The sequence below is a fragment of the Cryptomeria japonica genome, chromosome 2 (genome assembly GCF_030272615.1).
Source record: "Cryptomeria japonica chromosome 2, Sugi_1.0, whole genome shotgun sequence".
NCBI classification, from domain to species: domain Eukaryota; kingdom Viridiplantae; phylum Streptophyta; class Pinopsida; order Cupressales; family Cupressaceae; genus Cryptomeria; species Cryptomeria japonica.
The window spans coordinates 571,890,867-571,904,779 of NC_081406.1; the positions used below are offsets into that span (position 1 = coordinate 571,890,867).

The window sequence follows — 13,913 nt, forward strand, 5'->3', positions numbered from 1 at the left end:
GATACCAAAGAGTCTAGCAATGGCCCTCTGAGTACCAACTTCTGTGTGAAAAAAGAATATCTCCGACTTTTGCCACTTTACCTCCTGTCCAGTGGCCCAAATATATCTATCAAGCACTTGTTTCATCACCGTTGCTTCTTGCATGGAAGCGACACCAAAAAGGCAAGTATCATCAGCAAACTGAGAATGTGTAGTCGTTTCCACCCCTCTAGCAATCTCAATACCTTTCCACATCCCCTGAGATCGCTTTCATGCTATTGATCGGCCTAAAACTTCCGCCAACAAGATGAAAAGAAAGGGGGAGATGGGATCCCCCTGACGAATACCCCGTGAGTTAGGAAAAAAACCTTGGGGGCTGCCATTAACTAAAACCGAAGCATTGAACTGCATAATCATACTAGAAATCCACTTAATCCAGCACTTACTGAAGCCGAACTTGGCATGCACAACCAAAAGAAAGGACCTATCAACTCTGTTGTAGGCTTTCCGGATGTCAAGCTTCAGCATCATTCTTCTCTGTCTGCTCTTCATCGTCGTATGAATCGCCTCATGAGCCACAATAATCCCATCAACAATGTTCGTCCCTGGGGTGAAACCACTCTATTCACAAGAAATGAGTTTTTCCAAGATCAATTTGAGTCTGTTGGCAGCAATTTTTGAAATGATTTTGACATTTTGTAAATAGTATTACACATCGAGATCGGGCGAAATTCCTCGAAGCCCATTGGTTTATCTTTCTTTGGGATAAGCACCACTAGAGTACAATTGAATTCTTTCAAGATAAAACCCCTAGTCTTGGACTCTTCAACCACCGCCAACAGCTCGCCACTTAACAAATCCCAAAAAAACTAGTAAAAGAAAGCCTGAAAGCCGTCCGGACCCGACACTTTGTCCCCACCCAAACGAAAAACAGTTGCTTTCAATTCCTTAGAGAGACAAGCTCCTCAAGCATCCGATTGTCCTCCCTAGAAACTAAATGAGGAATCACAGCCAAAAACTCCTCTTTCAATCTGTCCTTATCGATCCCACTCTTGTTCTATAAATTTCCAAAAAAAGCAACCGCCTCCTGGTTAATCCGGGCGGAATCCTCCGTCAAAGTACCATACATGAGACGAAGAGATAGAATTCTATTAAGACATCTCTTTACCTTCACAAAACTATGAAAGAATTTTGTGTTTCTGTCTCCAGCTCTAATCCAATTCTCGCGCGATTTTTGCCTCCAAAAAATCTCTTCCCTCTGCAATACTTCCCCATATCTATTGAGCGGGTCTTTCTCCGTGAGTTAGTCCACCTCGTCCATTCCCTCTGCTAGGACTTTCGAGTTCAAAGCCCCTAGCTCGCCTTCAACCTTTCGTTTTTCTTCAAAGATATTACCAAATACAACCCTGTTCTAGCTTTTCAGTTTCTGTTTAACATAGCTTAGCTTTTTAAAGAACTGAAAAGACAAGAAACCTTCGACCACAGCGGCCTCCTTCCACCATCGAACCACCTGATCTCTGAAGCCCTGCTCCCTTATCCACATATTTTCCACCTTAAAGGGGCATCTAAGCGGAACTCCATCCTTCTACAAAACAAGTGAGACCGCGAAGTGATCCGAGCCTGAGATTGCCAAAACTTCCACCTCAAAAATAAGGGGAACCAGGTTCCAATCCCCTGCCAAAAAGAACCTATCGAGTTTCTCAGCTATGTTGGAGAAACCCAAACGCCTATTGGTCCACGTAAAGTTCCCACCTTTAGCAGCCACCTCAAACAAAGCATTAGAATCCACAAAGGTCTGAAAATCAGATTGAATCTTGCACATCCTGCTCACCCCTCCACGCTTGTCCGAGTGGGAGAGGGTGGCATTGAAATCCCCCGCAACAATCGTTAAGGCCAGCCTAATATCCTCTAAAGTCTTGGTAATTTCCTCCCATAGCTGGCACTTATCTGTTGTTTTAATAGGGCAATAAACATTGATTAAGAAACTTGAAAAGTTGATAGTCCGTGAGCTTACCTTTGCCAACTGCCAGTATCTAGAACTTGAGACTGCTTCCACTTTCACTAGTTGGGGATTCCACAAGATTCCTAGACCACCTGAAGCCCCCTCCGCATCAATAAAACAACCAGACCACCTCTGTCTAACACCAAGAATTATAGCCGCCTCTTCACTACCTAACTTAGTTTCCTGAATGCAAATAACTTCTGGCTTCGCCTGATCAAATCTTCTTTTGATCATGTGACGTTTGTCAAGGGCATTGCAGCCCCTGACATTCCATGTAAGGAACTTCATTGCTGCCCTGGAGAGAACAAGTCTCTCCCAGATCTAAGAAGTCTGGTCTGCCCCTTCATGTTGCCTGCTTCCTCCAGCAACTTCTGTCTATTTTTCCTTCCCCTCATACTCCCTTTAGTCGCCTTGTTAGGAATTGACTTGGTCTGTTTGATGGTCCTTGAGTCCGTCTCCCCTACCTCTGCTGACAACCCCAACGAATCATCACTCAGGCCATCTTCATCTCCAAACTCCATCTCCGCTGATTTCTCATAATCCTCCTTGATCGGGGAGACATGAATATCTTTGAACCTGCCTGCCTTTACCTCTTCAAGCTCCGCAACAGCGTCATAACTCAGGGTCGCCAGTTGTCTCCCCGTGATACCTGCAAAAGGTACCTCCATTCCGGGCCCTAAGGGAGGAGGCGGCGAGGGAGGAAAAGGAATCCCCACACTGCCTACCCCAGCTTGAGGTATGAGCACTGGGTTTGACTCTGTAACAGAGCCAATCGTTGGAATGAGACCTCCCCGAAGCGCTTCTCCACTTGTTGAAACCACGTGGGTCTCCCCGTCATATCCTGCCAGGAGCGAAACCCGATTCAATGCAGCCTCCCCTTCAAAACCTATCCGGTTTGCAACATCTAAACCGACAGCAGGAACAAAGACTGGGGATTGACCTACCAACTTAGACACCACTGCATCTTTGGAAACATCCATGGACACATCAAGCCCATCCCTTCCTGAGTCGCGTTGTAGGATCGTTGCGCTCGGGCAAACAGCAGAGTCGCTGACAGGAGCCGAATCTGTGAGCTTGACATCCGGCACGACCTTAACAATTTCCAATGATGATACCAACTGATCCTCCAGTGCTCTGTCTGCCCTGCCTTTGCCTTTCTGTCCAGCCATACATTCAAACTCCTCATGCCCCCACTCTTTACAGGACTTACACTTCACCATGATCTCTTCAACTTCTATCTCTTGCCTCCAGAAACCCTTAGGGAAGCGGATTTCAATGGCCTTGGGAAGCAAAGGGTGTGGTTTCCAAATAATACAGATTCAAGCATACATACATGAGTCCAATTTGTCAATGGCTTCATCTGATTTAATGAATCTCCCTAACTTGTCGCCGATTACCTTGAAAATTTCCTCCTTCCAGTACTCATGTGGTAGGTTGTACAACCTAATCCAAACAAGGATTTCCTCAATGGAGGTTTGCCAGGGATCAAAGTTGGGGATCCAATCTTTAATGTAGAACCCTACTCCCATCATCATGAAAGACCCATTATACATAATTCCGGTTTTTTCCACTTCTGACCCAGCAATGATTAGGAAAAAGCCATTAGTTAGGATTTTAATCTCAAAGTGGCTCCCCCATTCCTCATCAACCCAGTTCCTCATCTTAGAAAAAGCGGGCCAATCTCCTCCCCACTTCATAAAGAAAGCTCTAGCACGCAAGACTTGAACCGATTCCTTCCAAGCCGGTGAATCAATACAGATGCTAATGGTTCTCTTTTCTGTCGTCGCCAGTGCCTCCACCGTAATGGGTTTCTTAGTAGCTGCGGGTTTTTTCTTCCAAAACCGCTCCTCAGTCTGCATTTTACTCCACTTAGGGAAGTTCAACATCCGAGAATGACCCCATTTATTTTTGTCTGGCTCGAAAGAGATTCTGGCCTCACCAAAACTTCCCCTGTCCCTCCTCCTTCGATCTGAACCCTGCCGCTGAAACTGGTTTGTGCGAGATGGGAACCAGGGCCGTTGGTTGTCTAGGCGCCTGGAGCCATCCTCCAAAGCTCGCGAACGAAATCCGCCGCCACCTGCAAACCCTAATCTCCTCCTGCGCTCCATCGTAAAAGTTTTGACTAACTTGAAGTTTGAGGATGTTATTTCCTTGTGTTTTCATCCTTTTTGAAAATGCTTCAACTTCATATTCATCTCATAGGTATTTTAGATGATTCCCTGCAATGCATTCCAAAGCTAGTATCAAGCCTTGGAACACTTCAGTATCCACAAGATGGTGATCCATAATTATTCATCCCCCCAAAATCTTGTTGTCTTCCCTCCTCAATAGCCCATTAAAGTTTGGACAACAATAGGGTCCAAGAAATTCAATAATTTCCATCTAAATTATTTGCTACACATCTTAAATAGCTCTAAAGAATATTATGTTCCCTCCTTTGGCTAAATTGACATGTCTGCAAGAAAGTTGGCCTATCTTGCCAAGAGCCTTTGAAACACAAAATTTTCCAAGCCACAACAGGCAGCTGCTTGATCCCTTGGTTCCTTGTTAGAAGAATTTTCATTAGTTGGAGTGCAAAGATTTCCTAAATGGTGATGGTTTAGGATAAACACAAGTTAGACACAACCTTAAGAAATAAGAACTAACTTGATGAGATGCAGCTTCAAAAATATCAGACCTTTCCATATTTCCAATCTGCTAAACAATTTTCGCAAAAAGAAAGCTGGAGGTCTAAAGTTTCTCTTCATTCAAATAGAGGAACCCCCAAAAACTTGCAATGGAAAACATTACTTTGACAACACAATATGCTTGAAATCCTAAAATGAATATTTAAGTAGACATATCTGAACTAGTCAGTAGATTTGAAATAGTTGATCTTTTGACCTGAGGTCTTCTATAATTATCTAGAATCCTCCTAAAGGTTTTGTCTATTAAGCCAAAAATGTGTAAGGATGGTGTGAAGGTGCACAAGAATGTGGAATGATTAAGCAGCAAAGGAAAGACAAGGGATGTCGGGTTTTCAATCAACTTAGAAAGAGTGAAATCTTTTGACAGCAAAGAGCCTTCCCCTAGACAAGGTGGATGGAAAGCGAAGGGCAACTAGCACTAAGGAAAATGGCACAAGGATCTTCGAAACGACCTCAAGCACTTTTTAATGCCCTCTCAACCCCCAACCACAGGTAAGACAACTTATGCACAATCAGGTTGTATGTCTGCTGGCCCTAAAATATTTCAAGAAAGGCCTACCTATCTCTCGTGCTTTCGGAAAGAATTCTAGCCATGAAGAATGGATCGAAAACTTTGACAGTGGAGACAGATGCTTCCCCTAATACAGACCCACCCGCCTCTCCTCCAGAGATAGCCAAAACTCTAGTACTGTACTTGAGTTATTTGACGATGATCTTAGTTGTTAATCCTTTTGATTTCATGTTTCAAACAAAAGCATTAATGTTATTTTAGATCTCTTGTTTTCCGATGCATGGGAAAATGCCCCATGTGGAAGAATTTGTGTCATGGACTGAAATTGCATAGAGTAATTTGGACGCTCCTTTTGTGGAGATCTTTGATAATGGTTTCAACTAGGTGAAATTCCTTTCAGTTGGAGATTGCAAGTATGTGCAGGAACGTGGCCCTTGCTTTTTTGGGAAAGTTGGGTTATTTATGTCCCCTTGGGCGTCTTTCTTCAACCCCACAAAAGTGATCATCTCCAAAATCCCAAATTGGGTGCGGTTAAACAAACTCCCTCTCATTATGAGAGATCTGATATTATTCAAAATTTGATCAACCAAGTGGGGGAGTTTGTGAAGTTGGATGATGATATAGCAGATCCAACTGTTGGTGTTGAAAATAAGCCACACCCGGACCGACGATGGACTGGTCCAAGACGGACGATGGACTGGTCCAAGAGGGGCCAGTAGCTCAGTGGTAGAGCACTCCAGCAGCGTATGGAAGGTCCTAGGTTCGAGTTGTAGCTGGTCCAAGTCTCAACACCAACATCAGAGCCAGGTCCAGGCCAGGAGCCCCAAGCACACGAGAGGTGTGGCTTAAGGGGGAGTGTTGGTGTTGAAAATAAGCCACACCCGGACCGACGATGGACTGGTCCAAGAGGGGCCAGTAGCTCAGTGGTAGAGCACTCTAGCAGCGTATGGAAGGTCCTAGGTTCGAGTCCTAGCTGGTCCAAGTCTCAACACCAGCATGTAGATTTGTACAGGTATGTTCCATGAGACATTTCCAAGCCTATACACCACACTGTCAAAATTCAATCCTTGTAGGACACTTGGAGTCGGCATTTAAATTATGAAGGCTCAATAGATAAATGCTTCAAATTCTATTTGATTGAGCAAAAAATCTCCAGATGCTTGACCATTCTTGCTTCAAGTCTTCAATCAATCAATCCCAAAAAATGAGTAAAGAAATTAGGCAATCTTGATAAACAATTTATTTGGCGAGGTGGAATTTTTTCGAACAGTATTGGTCTCCAATGCATCAAGATTAGAGTGATTTTGTTGTTTAATGTTGCCGGGAATAATCATTATGTCATGTTGTCGTATTATGTTATGTTGTCGTCGGTAATTATGAGTTACGTCAGTCAGTTAGTCATCCCGAAGGGCAATTGGACGCAACGGTTGGTCACACCCCTTCGAGTATTATATATTCCATACCTTCCCTTTGTAGTGGCATCATCATAGTCGTATCTGGGTGTAATGTTATAAGCACTTGATGTACATGGATTGTTGAATTAATACAGAAAATGGTTCTTTAATATATTTCCATTATGTTTTGTGCATTTGCTTTCTACGTTTAATCGTTTACCGTATGTGGCAAACATTTGGCGCCATTGCCTAGACATACTCGGGAAAGGAAGGAAAAGATGGCGCACGGACACAATGGGCCTACCCGTTGGTGAGATTAACCCAGAGGCCAACGACGCGCAAACAAAGATCTACGACGGAGAAGACACTGCAACGAGGGAATTCTCAATCCTGCTTCAGGTGGACATCGAGACCTACGTCCGAAGGGAGGCCACGGAGGCTGACATCCCAACAAGTGCAGTGTCGACCGCACTGGAAGTTAGCCCCGCAGCAAATCGGTTGATGAACCACCTCCCCCGGTTGCTTGCACAGGCATCACTGGCACAGCGAACCCGCCTGGAGGAGATTGCCCGTGAGGAGCGATGCCAACAGGTCCTCCAACAGTACGAAGAAAACAGTCGTCGCTGGGAAGCAGAGCATGATGGCACGAGGCCAAGGGGAAATTGAACCCTGAACCTCCAGGAGGAATAAAGAACATTCTATAATAATGGTGTCTTACTATTGACACAAATTGTATCCGACGGGATGACTTAATAAAGAAGTGTTCTATTTTCATGTGTTGTTGCTATTTATAGGGATGTACGGGAATTAATGCCCAACCTATTAAACAAAGATAGAAATAAGAAAGCACAAACTGAGGAGTGGGAACGTAGACGGAGGCTGAGGCAACTTGCCGAAGGACGACTTGCTGAAGGGTTGCCTGAAGGGAACCAAGGAGGTGTCACGGAGGGTGCAGAAGCCGAGGAAAATTTCTACGCATTGCCAGAACACCATAGGGTGAGAAGCCACGAAGAGTTTTTGGAGGAAACGAAGCTATGAAGGAATCTGGTCGAAGAGACCCAGGATCAGTTCAGGAACTTATCCCTTACGCTGCACAGTGAGGACCACCAAAGGGAGCCAGCAGCGAACGCGGGTGAGAACAGAGGTGAGGGCAACCGTACGACCGTAGGTGCGGAGGAGCCGCAGACACACGGCAAACAAAACACCATACCCCCAGTCACTCAAGCAGGAAACACCACCGACACCGAAGGGAGTGGCGCGGGTGCACGACAGACACAGCCACCTCCGGGGACATGACCTCCACAGACAGCCACCTCCGGGGACACAACCCCCATCAATGGCCAATAGGCAGAAGCTACCGAAATTCACCAACGACGAGAAGGAGGATCCCGTCAGGCACTGCAGAGCCTGCGAAACCATATGGGCGGCCAATGGTGTCACGAACCAGGACAAATGGATGACGCAATTCCTAGCGACATTACGGGGAGTTGCCATCGACTGGTACTCGGATATTGATAAAACTGCAGTGACCACATGGGACACGATGTGGAAAGCCTTCGAGAAGGAGTTCCGCCTACTTCGAGACGACAATGAAATAGTTGCCGAAATCTATGGCACAAAGCAGAACAAGAACGAGATGGTCCGAGCCTATAGTCGGCGGCTCAAGGAACTGTTGGGGAAAATGGAGAGTCAACCAACGGATGGTTTGAAAAAGAGATGGTTCGTGGAGGGACTGAAACGCTCCCTCCGGAAGAAGATGAAAATTGTTCCACCAACCTCGTACGACGATGCATATAATAGAGCGATGGATCTCGAGAGCGAGACCAAGACATCCAAGAAGAAAAAGAAGGATAGCTCGTCCGAGGATGATGACTCTTCCGAGGGAAGCAGCAGCAACGGCGAGTCCGGTAAAAAGGTGCAAGCCCTGCAGAAGGACATGCTGAAGATGATGAAAGAGTTGAAGGTTATGAAGGGAGGTCCGAGCAAGACTGACAAAGGGGAGCTTTGGTGCACGGAATGTAAGACGAACGGCCACACGAAAGGCTCCTGCCCAAAGAAGGCCTATTGTGATATATGCCAGTTGATGGGGCATCCCACCAAGGAATGCCCCTACAACATGAAAACACAAAACCAACAAGTATTGCTTACGCAGGAACAACCAACTACATCGAGCGGTACTGACAGCTCCCATGCGAACAACAATGCAACATCGGGAGGCTACCGAGATAACCGATGGGGAGGATGAAACAACAATAACAATACAAGGAGCCAGATCCAATACGACTCCAAAGGCCGACCGATGATACAATGTAGAGCGTGCAGCTAGTGGGGGCACTTCGCTCGAGACTGCTCGAAGGGAGAGGCCACACAATATTTGTGCAAATGATGCGGACCAGGAGACCACGAAAACGCCACCTGCCCAAAGTCCGGCGTCAACTTGCTCAATATCGAGGAAACCAAAGAAGAGGAAGTGTTGGCCGTAACCCGCACCCAAGCCAGACAAGCAATGTGCCCAAACCCGTAGACAGAGAAGCAAAGGGTACGGGAAGCACGGGAAGAAATCGAGAAAGAGATACAAGCGGGGGCGAAGGCGAAGGGTACAGCGGGTACTTCCAGCCGACCGGAGGCGGAGGAGGCTATACTAAATCAAATTTTAAAACTGGAGGTGCCTGTGAAGGTACACGACCTCCTCCAGACGATGTCTCAATTACGAACGCCATTGCTAAATAATCTCTTCCAACCACGCACCAATACCAACCACCGCACAGATGTTCCTGGGGGGTCTGCAATAGACCCCATGCTGCTAGCAGTTAACACTAGAAGGAACCCGGCCATTGTGGAGATGGGTATCCTTGGCACCATTCTAACCGATACCATCGTCGATGGTGGATCAGGAGTGAATGTTCTTCCAGAAGAAACCTGGCGGAAGCTGGGGAAGACGACGCTGTGGCCATCTACATTCAATCTGCTGGGAGCAGATCAACATGGAATCAAACCCATCGGGACACTAATGGGCCAGCAAGTTACCATCAGGACGCAACCCTTCATACTGGACTTCGTGGTAATCCCACTAAAAAAAAAAGGGTATGATGCGATCTTAGGGAGAGGGTGGCTGGTGGCAGCCAAGGCCACCCACAACTAGAAGAAGAACACTCTGTCTATGGAGAATGGAGGAAGGAAGTTTATCATAGACCTTGGGACGCAGTTAGTTAATGAGGAACTGGCATCATCTTCGGAATCGAAGGGTGAAGGAGAAAGCGACCTAAGGGACGAAGGACGAGGATGCAGGGAGCCCAACGACGAAGGGATTCTCAAACTAGGAGAGTGCTCCGAGGATGAGACAAGGTCATTGAACGGGCTCTTCCACTGGTAGATTGAGGATTATGAAATGTTCCAGAGCTACAGGCTTGAAGTAGAGGAACCAGAGCAAGTAACAGAGGAGGTGTACCTGCCAGAATACAGAGGATATTGGAAGGAGACGCCCCAAACCTCGATGACGTAGATAATCCCAAGATCATTCATGTCGGCAACGATTGGAACCCTGTGTGGAAGGCAGCAGCCTTCAAAATCTTTATTCTTCTTCTTCTTCTTCTTCTTCTTCTTCTTCTTATGTACGAGAAGGAGACCGTGGTTCCTATAGAATTTATGGTTCCAGGTCTTCGGATGGCCATTGAAAATAGACTTGCCACCAACGAGTCCAAATTGAAACCCTACCACAAGAAGCGCGCAGGGGACCCGAGAGGCCAGAAGGACACCCGAGAGTCCGAAGGGGGACCCGAGAGGATGGAAGGGGACTCGAGAGGTTGGGCAGGCAACTCGAGAGGCATGGGACCAATGCGGGAGACTCTCGGGTGAGGAAAACCGAGAAGGATGAAGGGCGATCCCAAAGACACGGGACCCGCGCCGAAGACTCTCTAGACAATTAAATTAGGAAATTGAAAAATAAAAAAAACTTGAAAAGAAAAAAAAAAAGAAAAGAAAAAAGAAAAAAATCGGTGGTCTTAACCACCATATGGTGGAACCACCACGGGAGACCACCGTGTGGTGGGACACCGTACGGTGCACCACCATGTGGCGAAGTCCCGTGCGGTGAGGCCCTATGCGGTGGAACCCCGTACGATGCACCACCGTCGACGGAGGTCACCGGCCTAGGGTGGAACTCGGCAAGTATTCGTCCACCATATGACCTTCCCAGCCACCATACGGGTTCACTCGGGACGTTACAGTCTGTAGGCCTGAAGGAGCACGGAGGTGGCGGTTTACAAGAGGGTGAAAGGGAAAATACCACAGTACGGTGGGGATAAAGGTGGTGATGGCATGTGAAAAAAAAAATGACGACCGGATTTAAAATCATTCGATGGAGTCTGGAGCCAAGACACTGAGAAGCAGGTTTTTGGCATCTTAAAATATCACAAAAATGATGTGCGCCATGGACTTCCGTGTGGACCCCGTGAGGGGCGCTGCCCCTCGACCCCACTGGAGGCACTGCCCGCAAACCTCCAGTTTATTTTTGAGCTACAATACACTTTTTGGAGTTGGGCAAAGGGCATCCGAGAAGTCACGGTAAGTGTTGGGGTTGTTCCGTACTGTGAGAAAGAAGCCTGAAGCTAAGCATTGGCGAGGAAGCCATAAGCTGAAAAGGGAGACGGATTTGGAGGTTGCGAACAAACAGAGTTTGAGGGAAGGCATTGCAAGAACGCGAAGTCGTACGGCACCAGGGAGTTGTTCAATTCAGTTATCAGCCTTTGGGGAGTGTGATGGAGGATTTGAGGCATCTCCTAGCCTTTGTGCCAGAAGGTTGTGGCCACTTCCAGGCATGAATGGTACGCTTTGAGGAACTCAGAGTATGTCTTGGTTGGACGTGAGGTTGCCTTGGTGGATGCACAAGGGCTCGGGAGGAGCTGACCACCAGGTTGGAGGCAGTAGTAGCGGGAGACTCAGCTCAGCGTACACAGGTCTTGGATGCCGAGAGGGCAGCACTAGTGGCTATCGAGGACAAATCGGCTAGGGAGACAGTATCATTTAGTAGCAGTTGGTGGAGGCTGAGACTAAAAAGCGTGTTTTGCAGACAAGTTTGGTTTAGGCACAGGAAGACTGTGAAAAAAAAAAGAAAAAAAAGAACTCCTTGCGGAAGCAATAATGGTGACATCCGCACTTGAGCATCGGATGGTAGCAGAAAAGGGTTTTTAGGCGAGGATGCAGCAGGTGTATGAGTTCCACGCTCGACTAGCGTTAGCAGTTCCTGCAGTTCTCTACCTTGGTTTTGTTTAATGTCATCTGTATTTTGTATTAAGTCGTCCGGAGACGACTTCTTTTCTTGGGGGGTATGATGTTGCCGGGAATAATCATTATGTCATGTTGTCGTATTATGTTATGTTGTCGTCGGTAATTATGAGTTACGGCAGTCAATTAGTCGTCCCGAAGGGCAGTTGGACGCAACGGTTGGTCACACCCCTTCGGGTATTATATATTGCATACCTTCCCTACGTAGTGGCATCATAATAGTCGTATCTGGGTGTAATGTTATAAGCACTTGATGTACATGGACTGTTGAATTAATACAGAAACTGGTTCTTTAATATATTTCCATTATGTTCTGTGCATTTGCTTTCTGCGTTTAATCGTTTACCGTATGTGGCAAACATTTCATTACCCAAGCATGTTAAGGATTTGTCTTAGCTTGTGTTCACTGCAATTTCACATGGTGTGATGGCCTAAGATCTCCTGTCCATAGGCAAACTTTTCCTATTGAAGCTATCCCCAGCACCGAGCAGGTTTTACAAGAATATAGTTAGAAATTAGAATTGCATGGAGCAGATCTTGGACAACGAGGATTGCTTCCTTCAAGCACTTGCAGAAGAATAGGATTCAAATATGTTGGGCTTCTTAGAAAAAGAAGATGAATGTGTACACATTCCTGGTAAAATGACCATATCTCAAACTACAAGCAAGATTACCAAAACAAATAGCAAGCAGAAAGGAAGGAAAACCGAAGCTGAAAAACTATGGATAGAAGCTTGAGACTCAATTTATGATGACAATTAATGGGCCATGGATGCTTTCCTGACCATGAGGAAGAGGAATCGATCTGAAAAACAGTCATGAGGCAATACAAATCAGCAGGAGTTACATAGTTCTTTAGATGTGATTTGAAACCAAGGCATTGAGGATTCCTTTGGAATGTAAAATTCTGCTTTTGGTCTTTATTTGATTTCTTAGTTACCCTTGGTAGGTCTCTCAGGGTAGTCTTTTATTTTCTGCTCCCCGGTTTACAGGTTTGAAGCTTTACTTTTTTGTTTAAATTTGAATTCTATAAAAGGGAGTGGGCCCTCAACTGACAATTCACTGATCCACGAAAAAAAGGCTGTCTATTCTTAAAGAATAATTTTAATCAATAATTATATTATAAAGTGGAAAAGCCAATATGAGTTTCAGGTTTTTAAGTTACCAACAATGCATAAAAACATACCATGAATAATACAAGGCAATAAAGTGCTTGGAAATCAGTTGCTCTTTCCTCATATTCTACTAACATTTTGGCACTCTTCTCAAATCAAAATCCATAGACAATTTCTCTGTAATTTTTTTCTCTCCCTCTCTCAATAAATATAAACTACTCTTGTTAGGTTTTAACAATTAAAAAATAAAATAAAATTGATTTGCACCATCAAGATCTTACCTATGTCTTTGAATTGTGCTTGACACAGAATTATCGCAGGCACATAGGTCTCAAGTGGATCCAACTTTTTCCTTACACCAAATAAAAGTAATTTCTTTTGTAAGTGATAACATAACCTTAGTACAATAACCCCAAAAAAACTCATTAAGCTTTCTAAATATAAATACAAACTATACATAGGAGATAATTCATCAGTCAAGCCTGTCCTGGTAGTTAGATCAATCAATTATTTGTGGCATTTCCCTTTATTACAAATATTATAAAAGTCACAAACTTCTATGGGGGAACCAAAATAAAAATTTTATGTGATCAAAAGAGTATGTAAAGAAAATTAGAGCAATAATCACCCCAGAAAAATATGGTTGAGATTTTTCATGATAAGTACCGAGTAGTAACTTGATAGTTTGTAAGTGGCATTTTCCTTTTATTAGGACCTTTAGTTTTTATGTTCAATAATTGAGAAACGGCTATTGTATAATATCTCTCTATACACTTATTCACATCATAATAGTTAGCAAGTGTGTTTCTCTCAAAGTTGAAGTTATAGTTTTAAATAAGGTATTTACCACAAGATGCATTGAAAAGATTGCAGGAAGTGGATACAAATGGAAACAGGTTAAAATTAATCTCTTTAATGAACAATTGATGGAATCTGCCAGGC

At 45.1% G+C, this 13,913-nt stretch overlaps 1 protein-coding gene across 2 annotated transcripts in view; it reads right to left on the reverse strand.

The window, feature by feature from the left end:
• The window catches only part of LOC131043539 (uncharacterized), a 108,996-nt gene that overhangs the window by 27,202 nt on the left and 67,881 nt on the right, over positions 1–13,913 (reverse strand). For both annotated transcript variants that reach the window (XM_057976752.2, XM_057976751.2), the window contains exon 3: positions 13,253–13,323. In XM_057976752.2, the coding sequence (XP_057832735.2) occupies positions 13,253–13,323 (71 nt within the window). The remainder of the gene's footprint in view (positions 1–13,252; positions 13,324–13,913) is intronic.